This window comes from Ascidiella aspersa, chromosome 5 (genome assembly GCF_963924565.1).
Source record: "Ascidiella aspersa chromosome 5, kaAscAspe10.2, whole genome shotgun sequence".
NCBI classification, from domain to species: domain Eukaryota; kingdom Metazoa; phylum Chordata; class Ascidiacea; order Phlebobranchia; family Ascidiidae; genus Ascidiella; species Ascidiella aspersa.
In genome coordinates, this window is record NC_139451.1 from 21133613 (window position 1) to 21149663 (window position 16051).

Below are 16051 nucleotides of genomic sequence, written 5' to 3' on the forward strand. Positions count from 1 at the left end.
ATCGACTTCACACCGGTGTTATCGATTTTCCTGCTGAGCACATTACATTAAATCCTACGTTCGACTTTTTGAGATGATAATGGTTGAACTTCAAGAACCGTTTGACATATTCGAGACGCTACGTTTTAGTCCATTCCAAGTAAAGTCATTTTAAAGGCAAAAAATAAAAAAATCTTAACGAGCGATGTTGCATTTTGTGTTTGTTTGTTTTCGAGGAAACGAGCGTTTTAGTCAAAGATTTAGCATCGTCTATTTGGAATAGTTAGGCTGCTCTTGAATAGAAAATACAAAACTTAAAAAAACTTTTAGAGAAATATAGGGTTGTGTAATGTGTATTACGGGTGACTGCATATGATTGTTAGAACAAAGACATTTGATCTTGAAAAGAAAAAGTGCACATGATCCTCAATGAAGAATTAAAGTTCATCCTTATCCTGCAATAACAACACAAAAAATTTGAAAGTTATCGCTGTAAAGATTTTGGAACATACAATGCTGCTAGTTCTAATACGGAAATACATAAAAAATGCTATATAAATTACGGTCGTCTTTAAAATTTGTGCCAATGGCTGTACGAAAAACATCTGATTTTGGGAAATAGGATACAAAATACACATTCTACCAACACTTTACCTTTGGTTTTTTCGTGTTAGTGGATTTCTTTTTTTGTTTGCGGCACCGACAGTTGTCCTTTGGCTGGTGAAGCTTCTCCATTGTGTCAAGTATGGTGACCTTTCCTTTTTGCCTTGAGGCATATTTCTACAAAAAGTCCGAAAGGTTTACTCCTTTGTCCGGGTGGGTAACAAATAGTTTTCTTTAAGTACGAAACGGCTTAAATTTTACAGGCAAGATCTTGCCACAAACCTAATCGATAGGAATTAATGAAGCATTGTGAATGACCATAAAAATGGAGATTTTTTAACATGGATTTTGGCCTTTCCCTAATAATGGTTACAATACAAAGCCAAATACTTTTAACCGAAATAATTTTTTTCAAATTTTAACTGTTAACTTTTGAGTAAAAAGAAAATTTAAAACCGGTAAGGTTAAAAAAAACGTATTGAAAATTGTTACTAGGCGTTGCAATTGCGGTCAAACACTTTTTGGATCTGTACCTGAAACATCATGACGTGGTAACAGAGCACGTTGGCCGGCGTAAGTAGTTCTCTTGCTTTCTTCGTGCCTGCCTGCTGGATCCTTCTTGCCTAAATAAATGCGTATGTTAAGTCAAATAAAATACGAAAACAAAGAAAGAAGCCCTGCGTATGTTAAGTCAAATAAAATACGAAAACAAAGAAAGAAGCCCTGCGTATGTTAAGTCAAATAAAATACGAAAACAAAGAAAGAAGCCCTGCTTTCTTACGTGCTCTTAAGCAGAGCGGCGGATTTTCCAACCGTGTACCGTGTATTGTGAGTGAATGAATTATACGACACCCCTATGTACTTAAAAAAATCGTCACACATACGAACAGAATACATTAAGTGACGAACTGGTACCTAGGTTATGACAAACTAGGAAAGTCCCCAAATTGTTTAAATCTTGCGACCCAGTGTCGTTGAACCTGACGATCGCATAATAAGTTTTGTAGCTGGTAAGGTTAACCCTAGCATGGCAAATTATTTTGTTCCCCAAATCGCAGCATTTGTTTCAAAAAACAAAAACAGAATGGATTATGGAACATAATGGTTGGGGTTGTAGTTAGACGTAATAAAAAAACCAAAGCCCAATAATCTTTATATGAAACGTTCAAAATGATACCTACTTCTGTATGGGCTTTAATATTCTATTTAGATCGGATTATGTTTACCATTACCACTTTTGATGCAAACCATCGACACAACCCCAAAATTTACTTGATAAAAATCACGATGTTTGTTTTACAATCGTGAGTATAACATCTTGCAATGTAAACGCTAAAATGTGAGACGATCCGCAACGTAACTGTTTCCGGGTTAGCTGATTTTACTGGTATTCCATAAGGCTTCACCATTACTACTTGTTTAGGGGCTACTACCTATGAATTTGGATCAATTGTAATTTGTATTTGTAATTGATGTAATTAATTGCAGCTTTTATTGGAATTGTAATGTAATTTAAACATTTAAGGAAGTATACCGAAACCCATTGCAGACTCCCCTTCAACATGAAGTTGCTTGCACTAACAGATTGCGTATGATTATTCTCGATGAGCTACTCTCTGAGCCTGTATAACTCAGTTGGTAGAGCAACGGTCCCGGCTTGACCGGAGGTCGTAAGTTCAAACCCCACTGCAGGCTAGTTGTTTTTCTAGCAAGCCCTGCTTGCATCATTGATCGACAGATTCGGTGTAGAGTCTGCAATGGCTTTCGGTGTACTAATGATACGTAAGCCGTAGTCGCTGGTCAAAAAGCAGCTTCAGAAGGGCTAGATCTCAGATGTTAACACACATATGTGTGAACATGTTTCATTGTAATTGTAATTCAACTGAATTAACGCAATTGATCCCATTCTGATACCCACCGAGTCCTCGTCCATCCTTGCCCACGTTAAACGCTCAATGACGTCAGACATATCGGCCTTCAGCGGCACGTAATGCTCGTTGGGCCGAAGCTCCTTGTAGAAGTGCTCGTAGTAGCCGGAGTCCTGCTTGAAGACGAGCGAGTCGCCCAACATGAGGAAGGGAAAGCGGTAGGCGGCCACGGTGCCGTCGATGTTGAGCTGGTACTTGTACTGCAGGAAAATTTGTATTTTGGGGTAAGGTGGGGCTTTAGAGCCTCTACTTTTTGTAACAATAAAAAGTTCTGCAAATGACAACGGTTTCCATAAATATATACAGTGACAAAAAGACTAAAGAAAAGTCGCGAAATTGTAGATAAAACTCCAAGACTAATATTGGGAGATTTATATAGGAGCGATCTAACAACATTTTAGACTAAGGATCCTGTTGTCAAATTTATATACTACATTTGTTAAGAGTAAAACTACTCAAGCTGACATCTGGGGATGTCCGATAATATCGGATCCGAACCAATACCCGATGCCTAGTGCTAGTATCGGTACTCGTTCGATACTTGGGTTGGTCTCTGTGGCTATCCAATATAAATTAGATACGAATTTGAACCTATGATGTGTAATTTAACACATTTTCTCTCCTGGATATTAAAAAAAAAATATAGGTCAACAGCCTAAGGTAACTAAATTTCTTAACCTGAAAGGTGTATGTTTTATTTACTGGATCGGTTGACAACCAATTGGTTCAAACGTTTCGCCACAAAGTTACGTCAAAACAACAGGTTACTTTAGGTCAACTGGTCGCACGATAATGTGTCACAATCACAATAGGTATATAATGGCACAATGGCCAATGAAAGATGAGTAGCGCAATGTCTGGGATTAAAAAGTAGGTTTATAGGTATAACGCAATTTGTGACAGTATCGGACATTCTTATCCCACAACCCACATTCTAAAGTGACACGTAACGCCGTTCAAAAGCGACAGCCTACCTTGAAGAAGTCGAAAAAGTTGAGGTGCTCGACCGTCGGGCCGTACTTTGTCTCGTCCTTCTTAAAAAAGAAGTAACGCGTGATTCCGGCCTCAATCAAATCCTTGTGCAGTTGGCTAATCTCGGCCAGGTCAAGGCGCTCCTGGCGACTGTCACGCCCGCGAAAGAAGCCGCGGTCGATCTTCTTCGACCACTTAGGCCCGGTGTTCGCCTGCACCGAGAAGACGTCCAGCATGACCCTGGAGACGACAGGGCGTATCAAAGTGTTTTTTGTCGCGGCTTCGGGGTCGGGCGAGTCGCAAATTTCGACGCGTTCCTTTTAAAGTTATTAATGCGATCTACGCAGATAACGAGAGCAAATAAGTAACGAACCTTAAATTTTGTTAAAAATTGCTTATTTTAGAGAAGGGGTCGTTAAACTGGGGTATAGTTTTAAGAGGACCATAAAGGCCTACTTGAAATATGAGTGTATATTTAAGAAGTAATCGTTTTTTTTAAAAAGAAAACAGTTTGATTAAAAGTAAAACGGTATTTTGACTACATTTCACTTACACCTTTTTGGACCGATATCAGTAGATTTATGAAGTCTATTTGTACTGTGACGTCATTTTTGAATTTTTTTGCCCACTGTGGTTCACGCGAGACAAAAAAAATTAAGGGTGCGCGGGAAAAAAGTTCAATAAACCCTGTTTTAGACGAAAATAGGGGGTTACCTATTTGTGTATTAGGCAAGCGTATAAAGCCGTCACTTATAAACAATTTGTTATTATAAACATTTTTGAATCTGCTCACAACGACGAGAAAATCAAGAAAAAACAGGAGTCAAATAAAAAACGAAAACAATTCAAGCATCAACTCGTAAAAACTTTAAAATAAAAACAAAAAATGTACATACGCGATGAAGGAGGGTGGCGATTTTGGCAACTATGCTAAAAGTTCAACGTTAAAATTCGCATTTTTCTCTCTATTTAAAGGGGCCCTACTTACCTTCCCATCATTTCCAGGACCGAGTTGGTGAGGTCGTAAGTGGGCAGAATGATGTCGTGCGAATCGTCCGAGCCGCACCACGATACGATAGGCAGTGGATCGTGGTGAGTTTTCTCCAACGGCCAGTCGCCCAGGTTTATGAAGAACTCGATGTCGGGCAACTTGACCTGATTCAGTAAAGAAGAATGAAATACTGAAAAGAAGTTGTTGTGGTACTTATTTTTAACAACAGAAAACAAATAATTAAACAAATAAGTATCGGAAGAACATCGTTTTAGTTTATACTAACATATTTAACAAAAAAATGAAGAAAATTATATATATTTAAGGCTCTAACGTCTAACCGGGCGCAGAATATCCACATTGACTATAACACACCAAAACGAAAAAAAACATTAATGGAGAAACAGAAAGGTGGTGAACACGACATAAAATAAATTTGGATGAATGACTGACCAGTATTTTTTCACAAAACTAGTATGTGAGGCAACCGATATGATAAAGCATATTGATACAAGCCGGTAGCCTATGTATTAACAGCTACTAACACTACCCAGAGTTTATTAAAGTTTATCCACTGTTTTCAATCTATTCATATGAATATTGCTATAGAGCATACTTAAAGAAATGTTATTTTGCGTGATTGCGAGTTTGTGTTCTTTACCCACGCAGGGCGGCCAGAAAAACACACCCCGCGTACGTTGACCGGATCACTGTTTAATGTAGATGCATGCGCCGCTTAATTAGACGAGTTAAAAGTATTGAATTTACAATATCATAAAATAGCGTTAACTGTGGAGTTATATAAGCCAATGGAAACAAAGCTTTTGCGCTTGATGCATTTTCGGTCACAGAATTCTAAAAAACGGTATATGTGTATGTCACGTAAATTAAATGAAAGTTGTTGTTTTGCAGGGGCTTTGACCAACACAATTACACATCTACTTCCGTTGGGTCTATGTTGATTGGCCGCAATTTGGTTGGCGAGCGACTCTTCAACCGCTTTTACGGAACTTTTACATGTTGTGTCTGTAGCGTCATAAGTAATAATTAGGGGATAATTTGGAATTTATTGTATTGTGTATTTATCAAATATGTTACGATTTATGATTTGTCACTTTTTCACGCCTTTTACCAAACACTCGCTGTCATTCTGAGAACATAACATTCGACTGTTTCACACGTGATAAATGTTATATCGTGACACATATTTCCGTAATAGATAAAAGTATTTCACCTGTGTGAACGCGTTATTGTTAAAGTTCCCGGCTGCCAAAAAAGCTCTGGGTTATAAATCATTTCCGCTTTTTACTGTTGCCTTTCCTCTTTTATGCAAACTTTCAACTTATATATGCGAAAGCTTATATCAATATATCCAGTCTTGTCTAGTCAATACAGTGAATGGTTGTGCTTGCCGGCATTTGCCGGCTTGCCCATAATAGCCAACAAAACTGGGTGGATTTGTAATCAGTCTACAACAATACTTATTGAAGCGGTGTGGTTGATTGGTCGAGGCAAATTAGTTTAATGAGACTTGCAATTAACTACGCTGCTTCATGTTTAGGGGTTTGGGTTTGTATGATGTAAAATATCTTTTTGGTTTTCTTTTTGAGTTCCTGAGTATTACTGATTCCAACGCAAATAAATCTTTTCAATAGATTTTTAGAAGCTTCGTTATTGTGATGACATTCATTTTACATATTTCCCAATGTAAATACTAATTCGTCTTAGTCTAGGATAGCATATGTTCAATGTTGTTAGTATGCACCATTGAAAATAAATCTAGCGTGACAAAGTTATGTGCGCGAGAAACCAAACGGGGTGATAGCCTGGGCTCTTTGTGGTAAAAGTAAGCAATGGTATCTGACCAGTTGGCCTTCCATTAGCAACTCACCATGGCTACTAGTTATACTACTGTTTAGCAATTTCTTCAAATTACCATTAAAGGCATTTTTCGTTTTCAAAAGGTGTATGTATTTCAAAAATGTTTACGGAAATGCAAAAAAAAAACTAACTTGCAGTGGACAAACGTTTATTTTAAAATTTCATTTATTGCACTGATCTGTGTCTAAAAGAGTCACATCATCAACATTACAAAAATATTAATCATATCTTACACAAAATAATCACAGACTTAGTTCCAAAACTTGCATATGATTTTATTTAATAATGCTTAAGATGCTACCTAAAACGCATATATAATGCATTATTCCATTACTCATTCGCAAATGTGGGAACTCCAAGCTTAAGAGATACACGAAAAACGACAAAAGTCCTTATATATAATACAATATAAAGCAACTTGCCTTCCGTGCCAGGTTGAGAAGAGGTGCATCAACAAACATTTTGAAGTCAGTAATGCTGCCGTGACACTCACGATATACCTGCAATTGACAAGCAAAGTGTCATTGACATAAAACGGTTGTGGTTCTAGTAAGCAGTGTATAAAAGGTTTTAGTAAGGCAAATTTGCAGACTTACACTAACTTCAGGATCTTTTTAAATAAATAAATGCAAAAAGATGAGTAGATATCAACTTTCTTTCAGTGAAAGGTGGTCTACTGCTATTAAGGGATCATTTTTCATAAAATAACCTAAAGTCATGAATGCATTTTGTATACTGTAGCTATAAGAGTTTATTATAAAGTGAAAATTCCGGATAGAAAGGCTATTAAAAACCAAACTCAAAAGAACAAATAACAGATATGCTTGCTTTATGTGATATAATACCAACCACGTTTTGGGTTGATATATTTTCACTAAAACATACATTTTTCCTTTAAAACCAACAGAATTACAAATGGCTGCACTTAATTGCTTTAATTGCTTAACAAAAGCTCAAATGCTTAAAAAAACCAATCTATTGTCATCAAGAAGAGAGATATTAAGTGGATCACATATCGAAGAAGCTAAAGGTTTGCAGCAGTATTGTTGCGATATTTGACTATAGCAGATCGTTGTTGGTTAATATTGAAGCATGCATTATGTAATATTAATGAGCATATCAAGAAATCTTTACCTCATTCTTTTTTATTGCATAATGGCAAATGGAATGGTGTTTGGAAAATCGTTCCAACATCCTTTCCCTTAAGTTCGTAAGATTAATGGTCTTGAACGGTTCAAAATCTAGTTCCATTTGCTTGAAAGAAGATGGACACTGGAGGGCCTTCATCCACTGACTTCGCCGAATCGGACAAACACACTCATCGCCATAAACCTCTGCATCACGTAAAATATGTTAAAAATGTTCTATTTAGATCACATTTAATGACAATTTCTTGAGACTTGCTCTCAGTAATAGTGTGATAAATAAACTTCACTCAGGAGTGTTGTTTTTCACTTATAAACACAGCAAAATAACATTATTTCTTGTTATACAGTTTTTTAAAATATGTATTTTACAAAGTAAATTCTATACATGGGATTTGTAAAAAAAATGTAAAACATTACTTAAAGACACAATTCGCAATTACATTTATTTAAAAAAGATTTAACCTTCAATTTTGTAAGGTGAGTTTCCTACATGCTTTCCCCGGCTTGTCATTACAGTTATTATCAGGTCATCTGCAAAATCGTAGAGCCTGAACCTCGCAATATAAGTGCCGTTATGCAAATTGAGAACTGTTTTCCATGAACGAACTCTGCTACTTGTTGGTGTTGAAAGCTCAACTTTGAACTCATCATCTCCAAGATCTTCTTTTACCCTTTCCCATATAATATTAAAATTAAATTTGTGTGTATTAAGAGGAGGTATTAGGCTTTATAAGTAATGTAATTACAACAAGAAAAAATGTTTTTAAAACCTTATTTCTTTAAAAAATTTCTATTTTATCTATTACACTATATTAGAAGTATTAGCTTGGTTAACGCATAAACAATTTATACATAACAGCATTTATATCATGTTTACTTACGTAAACCGCTTTTAAGTTAAGTTTAAAATTAAAAAACGGTTTCATAGATGCAAGGAAATTTTGATTTTGCTACAAACAGGTAAGTAGGACAAAAGGGTATTAGTCAGACATAATTGTCCATGGCCGTGTATTAAGAGGAGGTATTAGGCTTTATAAGTAATGTAATTACAACAAGAAAAAATGTTTTTAAAACCTTATTTTTTTAAAAAATTTCTATTTTATCTATTACACTATATTAGAAGTATTAGCTTGGTTAACGCATAAACAATTTATACATAACAGCATTTATATCATGTTTACTTACGTAAACCGCTTTTAAGTTAAGTTTAAAATTAAAAAACGGTTTCATAGATGCAAGGAAATTTTGATTTTGCTACAAACAGGTAAGTAGGACAAAAGGGTATTAGTCAGACATAATTGTCCATGGCCCATAGAATATTGCTTTATAATTAGCAATTACCTTTTTTGCCTGCAGTTACATGGATTAATTAGAAATAAGTGGTCAATAAACAATAAATGTGACTAATTTATTAATTTATGAAAAACTTTTTATGTTAAACGGTTGTTTTTTCAGGGTTGTTAAAGTCAATGCCTTGCTTATCACATTTTCTAATGACTTAACTTGACTGAAGCAATTTCGATGAAATGAGTTAAGTTGGCCCAACTCTTTTAAACAAATGACTTGACTTGGACTTAAGTCATTACGTTAAATGCATCCAATTGGAATTAAGTGTTTACATTAAACTTTTTTGCTAAACTTTAGATATTTATTTTAATTTAAGCATGTAAAACAATTAGCTTGTTATGTGTTGCGTTTTTGTTATTTTTTAGTTGAGATATTGGGCTCATATTAAAAGGACAAGTTACCAATTTTATTTGTTTAACATTTTTTTATATCAATGACTTCACTTGGAGTTGAATTGATGATTTGGACTTGACTTGTTATTGTTTTAAAGACTTGACTTGTACAGTTGGCTTACTAATGAGTTGACTGGGACTTAAGTCATTTCGAATTGACTTGTTTGCAGCATTAATGACTTTTAGTCTATTGTAGTGTGAATGATTTCCAATAATCTTGTAGTCCAAGTTTGAGACAATCTTATACCATCCTGGGATAGGAAAGTAAGACAACATTAAATTAATTTTCTATTGTACATTTCAGCTGCTATGTGCATTCGAAATATAATATAAATTTGTAGTGTCAATATTAAAGTCTTGAGGTCACTTACGGCCTGTTCTTTTTATTAAATGCTTGGATGTAGAAGTATCTGACAGGCAAGTTGGCAGCACTTCTCAGTCCAGGTCCCCAGACTTGCGTGTTTGCAGGTTCATATCGGGCAGCACCAGTTGAATCCAATACAAAAATAAGTGCAAAAAACAAAGACAGGTAACAAAACATGACGTCTGCAAAATTAAAAAAGGAATACTAATAAAACCGTGCAGCACCAGTTACAGTAGTGCACACAGAAACAACACACAACGAAAGGATCAAACTGCCTTCCAAACGCTAAAGCAAAACAATTGAACTAAAACAACATTAATTCCGACGGCGCTCGTCTAGAATCCTACCACAACGAACATAGAATCCTACCACAACGAACATATTAGGGTTAGGGTGCCGGTTAGCGTTTGGGTTTGGGTGAGTCCAGTAATAGTGTTAAACAATATTACTTGACCTACCCACACCCAAACACTAACCGACACCCTAACCCACGTTTTGTGCATTGCTTAATAATTAATTTAACGTTGTGGTAGGATTCTAGTCAAATGTATCGAAGGGATTAATTATCGTATTACAAAACCTTTGCTACAACGCTTCGCGAGGCTGCACCATGAGTCGCCAATGGCGGCAAGGAATGCTTGGAAATATTTCAAGCGTTTAGCAGTGAAATACGTTGGACAAACAGCATTCCAAATTCCAATGCCTAATGAGGGTGTTGTGTACTGTACGCTGCACGTGAAACGTCTTTATCGCGTCTTAACAACATTGGTCGCGTTTAAAGAAACGACTATTTTTTGACACGTTTACAATATATTCCAGAATGGGAAATTCCCTAAAAGTTTTAGCCTTTACTTCTCGAATAACTTTTAGTTTACGACAAGCCCTGAACGCCTTGAAACAGGTAAAGCCACGTATTGCCAGTGTAGTGGATTATTTGGAACTCTGTGACCCCGTCAACTCTGTCCATTCTATGAACAGCCTGCCGGCTGAATCGCTCATGTGGTCACTTTAATTTCCCGTCGCGTATTGCAATTTTGTTGGTCGTATGGCCGATTTCCTAAGTCGTGTTTTGTGTCGCGTTTTCTAACGAATTAGTAATTACTCACATCTGTCCGATGTAGGCTATATAAGAAATGTTGTAAATCGTTAATTTAGCAGTTCCACTGTTCACTTAGCTGGGGTCAGATCGCTACGTTCCGTACACGGAGGTAATTATTGTATGTATCGTAAGTACTGTTTGTCGTTCGTTTGTTTAATTGCAATAAATATTCTATCATTGTGCTTAAAACCCACACCAGTTTCTATTTTTCGTTGCGTCATAGCTAGTCAATACACGGTACCTATGAATACTATCGAACATTTACTTTTTTCTACGTGAGGAGTTCGCCAGAAGTAAATCAAAACTAAATTTAACATAATGACCACCTCAGGTCAAAGCCTCAAAGAGGGCTTCACTAAATAGGAGTTTCGTCACGCATTTAATAGAAAGATTGTATGTTCTGCTGCAGTCGACTGTTTTTTATTTATACTTAATCACAATGTATGCATATTACTAAAACAGGAAAGCGGTGGCAAGGCTCTTTAAAGACAACCGGGGGTTTCGATTCCAATAACTCAGCACTGCAACCTTAATTGAAGTAGTGTTCCTAACATTTTCCAAGGCCTTTTTCCTATCTTTGCGTTCACCTGGTTTCAGCGCCTATTTTTCGCTAACTTTCATACAAACGTATCAACACTGAACTTGCGTAAACTGGCAGCACCACAATACGCGATTATAGACCAATTTAATTTAAAAAACTTTGGACTGGTAAAACACATGCATAACTGCTTTAAAGGTAATCATAAACAGGAAGCCGCCCGCGTACCATCTGAAAACCCCTACGTGTAACACACTGTATACTGTCTGATGTGTCCATTACTTATTTTAAAAAAGCTTTCTTTCAACGACATTTCCAGAGGACAAATATGAAATCGCACTTTAAAGAGTTTTATTTAATAACAAACGTTTGGTTTTGAGTAAGTCCCGTTTGGAAGGCTTTTTCACCGATCTTGAGAGTTTCATGGAAGATTTCTTCTTCGATTTTGGTGTGCACTTTACCGGTTTCTTTGTCACTTCTTTGGCATCAGTGGATTTCGAAATTTCATCGCATGTATTAGCTTCCTCTGTTGCACTAACCATTTCAAGATCGATTTTGGGCACCGTGGAATCATCTTGGTCATCACATCGACGTAACGACCTCTTCTTTATCTTAACTGACTGTGGAGGTGTTTTAAAGTTAACTTCTTCGTCCTCTTCGTCAATTATCATTTCGGCACTGACATCCATTACTGGGAGCTCATCTTTGGAAACTAAATATAAAAATGGAAAAATAGGTTATTTTTGTTAAGGAAACACCTCAGTAAATTTTGGTTAATTTTGGTCAAAAAATAAAAACCTTTTGCTTGAACTTTCTGAGCATCATCTGTGTTCAATCCCTGTGCTGCAAGTTTTCTGGGAGGTGGTTTCCAATCAGCTTTTGCAGTTAGCTAGAGAAACGAGAGTTGTTAACAGCGGGTAAATCTTAAAACAAATTCAAAAATTTGATGATTGACAAAATACCTTTGACAAATCAAGGTCCACGCCAAGCTCTTTTAGTTTGAGGCCCAACTTTTCAATCTTCCTTTTTCTCTTTTCATCCCTCTTAGCAACCTTCAAGTTTAGTACATAAAGGTAAAAAAAAATTTAAATCAATGCCTTAGCACCAATTGGGTCACACTTACCAGCAACCTAATATAAAGTAAAAAGTAAAAATAGTGATGTATCATAAAAATACCTATTTCACATGATGGTATATCAAATTGTCGAGTTTTTACATAAAGCATATATATTTTAGTTTTAGAATAATTTTATGAACAAAAATAACTTTTTTTTGTATTTTATACAATGTTTATACTCGTGGTATACAATTAGAAGTAAAGTTAAACTGGTCACTTACTTTTTTGGGGTCTTGACTTTGATTGTTGAATTTCCTTATTGCAGTTTTCCGCGTACATGGTTTGGTGAATATTCTGTTACAACCCTTGAATGTGTCAAGATGGACTTTATCTTTTGGCAACAGTTCACCTGAAAATAAAATTTTACAAATACATTTAAACTTAAGAGTGGTAAATATTCAGTGCAGTGGATCAAATTATGGTAACAGAGAGCACTATAACTTACATTTCAGGCAGTGTTCAAACATCAAATAATTGTTCATTGTTTCAGCCACTACCTTGGCCACAGCTTCACATTCAAATTCAATGTAAGCATAGCCTTTTGACCGTCCAGTCTGTAAAACAAAAGGTGTAAAATATGTATTTACTCAAAACATTAAAGATTTAAACAAATTATTTATAAATAGTAAATAAATTAATTGTATACCAAGTGCAAATTTCAACAAATCTGTTTTAAATATGACTGTTTACTATTTACACTAAAAGTAACAGCGGTATGAATATTTGTGTTTACCTTTTTGCTTCTTGACAATCTCAGTCGGGTAACTGTTCCAAATTGTTCAAAGTATCTTTTCATTTGTGGTTCGAAGAATCCATGGGGCAAATGCTTTATGAACACAACTCCACGATCAGTAGAATCAAACGCATCAGGAATTCGTTTCTATGACAAAAAGTATAACTATCTTGGTTAAAGATGTCTAAAAATGTTACCAACAACTGACCCAATCACACCCAATTGCATTCGAGTGCCTTCCCAGTCTGCATTTCATGGCCCCTACTTAACGCAGAGATCTTAAGGTAAAAACCTAATTTTGAGGTGTGCAATTACAGTTTTATGCACACCTAATGATAATCCTCCACAATTCAGCTTTTTTTTTTAAATTAGGTGTGCAATTTACTAATTCAGGTGTGCACACTAATTATCCGGGAAAAAGAAGAACCCTACCTGACACAGAATACAGACTGGGTGCATGCCAGTGTATTCCTGCCCAAGAACTTTTATTTTTCTTTTTATACCAGTGACAACATTAGGCAAAAATATTGCCATGTTACAATACAAATAGGACGCTGGTTTATAAAATACTACCACAGCGTTGAAACAATTTTTAAATCAACGCACAAAATTTGGGTTAGGGTGGAGTTTGGGCATTTGGGTGTGTTAAGTATTATAAAATTTATTAATTAATAATTATACTTGACCTACCGATCCAAATAATGTGCGCTGTGGTGGGATTCTACAACCGCGCCAAAAAAGAATGAGTATGACTAATATAAACAACAAAAAAACTGTCTTATATATGTTTTTCTTGGTCATACATTTATATTTTTACTTCAATTTGTCGCACGTTTGTTTGTGCAACTGTATATTTATATCTAATTCACCTGGGCTGCTGAGTAAAAAAACTCACCTTTTTCTTTAATTTCTTGAACTTTTTCGACAGCTCAGTTTGCTGTGTTTGATCGAGCGCTATAAATTCCAAGTTTTTCTTACTTTTGCCCGTATTGGGGTCCGTCATATTGCACGAAAGTTCGCAATGTAAAACAACTCAAAACAATTTTAACAAATTCCTTTTGGACAACGTTTCCTTGAGAAAGCCTACAATTTCTAACAGCGCTTTCACTCATTGGATTTTATCTCACACGTTGTTCTGTGACCATTTTTATTTTTTATTAAATAGCAATATATTAATATCTGTATATGATCAACTTTCCTCATAAAAAGTATTTTACAGTTTTTCATATTTTTGTTCACCTAAATTTTAAGAATTTGTCTATTACATTTCTGAAACTGTCAACTCATCACAACAGTGACCAGACACATTTGAATCCAGCAGGATTAGCCTATGCGTAAACGTAAACAATAGGATATGAGGATGTTTTTGGCAAACGGTTTTGTCCGTCTAACAAGTTTTGTTGGGGTTTGATTTGCAATATGTGTAGAGCGTATAGGTTTTTTTATATATGATTGCTTTACAATAACAGTTTAGCTATAATTTTTTGACAGTAGATTTGGCCACAATACTGCCTAATAGTTAAAATAACAATTACTTATGCTAACATCTCATCCAAATTCTATTGGTTCAAATTATTTCAGTTTTGCAATTTAATAATTAACATTATTTTTGTTTTAAAAAATTTTAATGCTTATTTTCAGTATTTAAAGTTCATTTTGACAATTTTCTTTTAATTAAACAACCAATTATAGATATATATATGTTTATTTTTTTTTTAGCTATATTGTTTAAAACTTTAGCATGGCCTCCTACTTTGATGAACACGCCTGCGAGCCACATGAATGGGAGGGCACATCCGAGCCAGCAGCTAACCTAATGGATTTGCTCCGTCACTACCTGCAACAAGATTCAGAAGACTGGATGACATTGCTGCCACAGGGTGAGCGTCTGGCGCCACCTGCCAGCAAAAAGGCAGTGGCCGACTTGCCGAGAAAACAAATCACCCCTTCGGAATTGAAAGACAGGCCAAAGTGTCCGGTGTGTTTGGTGCCCTTTGATGCTGAAGAAGAAGTAATACTAATGCCCTGCGAGCATTGCTTTCACAAAGACTGCCTTTTACCTTGGTTACAAAAGACAAACTCATGTCCCCTCTGCAGACATGAGTTGCTAACGGATAGTCCAGAGTATGAGGAGTACAAAAAAGAGAAGGGCAGGGAAAAAGAAAGGGAATATAGGGTTGAACAGTTGCATAACTCTATGTTTGGGTAAAATTTTTGTTGTGTTTTTGCAATAGTCTGCATTTGTGAGACAGTAGATTTATTTACCACTGTCTTAAAGTGCGTACAAAATTGTTTACTTTTATAGGTTGTATGTTTGTTTTTAGAAAACGTTTTACACTTGTTATAAAAATTTGTACAGATCTACCTTTTAATATGCGGAATCAGGATTTTGGAAAATATGTTGTATTATCACCCAATGCAGTATATATACATTTTTTACTGTTACTTTGGGACAGGGGTTCTTAAACTAGTTTTATAATGTGCACCCCTAAACAAATTTGGGTTTCATTGGCTAGGGTCTGCATGAATTTTTCAGAAAAGTAATGATAGTCTGACATATTATAAAATCAGTAGAAAATCAACAATTTAAGTCAACAAATACTTTTAAGGAGAAGGTGCCAAAAGATTTTTATATTAAACTAGTTATTTACAGTTCTACAGTTTTTAAATATACTCAAAATTTTAATTAGGTCTTCATGGATCTCCCAAAACTAAAACTAGTTTCTGCACATTCGGTTGATTAAGAATCCCTGCTTTAGGCATTTTTACAATTGTTATGTGCAATTTGTATTATTGTATAGTTTAAGCGTTACCGATAGTATTTACTAAACCAATAGAAGAAATGGTATAGTTAATTCGAAGTTTTATAAGGGCAAATAAAACTGTTGAGAATATCAGGTAAAATTTTCTCAATTTCTGTTTTTTATTGGTTTGAAATAATACAAAGTATCAACAAGTC

The 16051-nt window shown here is 35.4% G+C and overlaps 3 protein-coding genes across 3 annotated transcripts; 1 reads left to right on the forward strand and 2 right to left on the reverse strand.

Moving 5' to 3' along the window:
* Positions 1–316: 316 nt before the first annotated feature.
* On the reverse strand, positions 317–9783 carry LOC146145357 (protein O-glucosyltransferase 2-like). Its single transcript, XM_083390191.1, has 10 exons — positions 9613–9783; positions 7965–8173; positions 7489–7688; positions 6777–6854; positions 4471–4637; positions 3485–3722; positions 2501–2710; positions 1116–1205; positions 634–759; positions 317–434 (listed from the first exon to the last, which is right to left on the reverse strand). The coding sequence occupies exons 1-10, from the start codon at positions 9780–9782 to the stop codon at positions 417–419; spliced, it is 1506 nt and encodes a 501-aa protein (XP_083246317.1). The 5' UTR covers position 9783; the 3' UTR covers positions 317–416.
* Positions 9784–11505: 1722 nt separating this feature from the next.
* On the reverse strand, positions 11506–14170 carry LOC146145358 (MKI67 FHA domain-interacting nucleolar phosphoprotein-like). The gene is made up of 7 exons (XM_083390041.1): positions 13988–14170; positions 13093–13239; positions 12805–12913; positions 12581–12708; positions 12205–12294; positions 12041–12131; positions 11506–11954 (listed from the first exon to the last, which is right to left on the reverse strand). Exons 1-7 carry the CDS (start codon positions 14093–14095, stop codon positions 11584–11586), a joined length of 1044 nt encoding a protein of 347 aa, XP_083246167.1. The 5' UTR covers positions 14096–14170; the 3' UTR covers positions 11506–11583.
* Positions 14171–14817: 647 nt separating this feature from the next.
* On the forward strand, positions 14818–16049 carry LOC146145359 (E3 ubiquitin-protein ligase RNF181-like). The gene has a single exon (XM_083389528.1). It carries the CDS (start codon positions 14834–14836, stop codon positions 15299–15301), a length of 468 nt encoding a protein of 155 aa, XP_083245654.1. The 5' UTR covers positions 14818–14833; the 3' UTR covers positions 15302–16049.
* The last annotated feature ends 2 nt before the right edge of the window (positions 16050–16051 follow it).

Bases quoted from the DNA above. Each gene is read 5' to 3' on its own strand.
- LOC146145357 (XM_083390191.1), bottom strand. From the start codon at position 9,782: ATGTTTTGTTACCTGTCTTTGTTTTTTGCACTTATTTTTGTATTGGAT. The intron at 8,174-9,612 runs GTAAGTGACCTC...TATATGGGAAAG, and splicing joins TTTAATAAAAAGAACAGGCC to GGTAAAAGAAGATCTTGGAG. The intron at 7,689-7,964 runs GTTAAATCTTTT...TACGTGATGCAG, and splicing joins CTCACCTTACAAAATTGAAG to AGGTTTATGGCGATGAGTGT.
- LOC146145358 (XM_083390041.1), bottom strand. From the start codon at position 14,095: ATGACGGACCCCAATACGGGCAAAAGTAAGAAAAACTTGGAATTTATA. The intron at 12,914-13,092 runs GTAAACACAAAT...TTTGTTTTACAG, and splicing joins GATTGTCAAGAAGCAAAAAG to ACTGGACGGTCAAAAGGCTA. The intron at 12,132-12,204 runs GTATTTTGTCAA...TCGTTTCTCTAG, and splicing joins TGGACCTTGATTTGTCAAAG to CTAACTGCAAAAGCTGATTG.
- LOC146145359 (XM_083389528.1), top strand. From the start codon at position 14,834: ATGGCCTCCTACTTTGATGAACACGCCTGCGAGCCACATGAATGGGAG.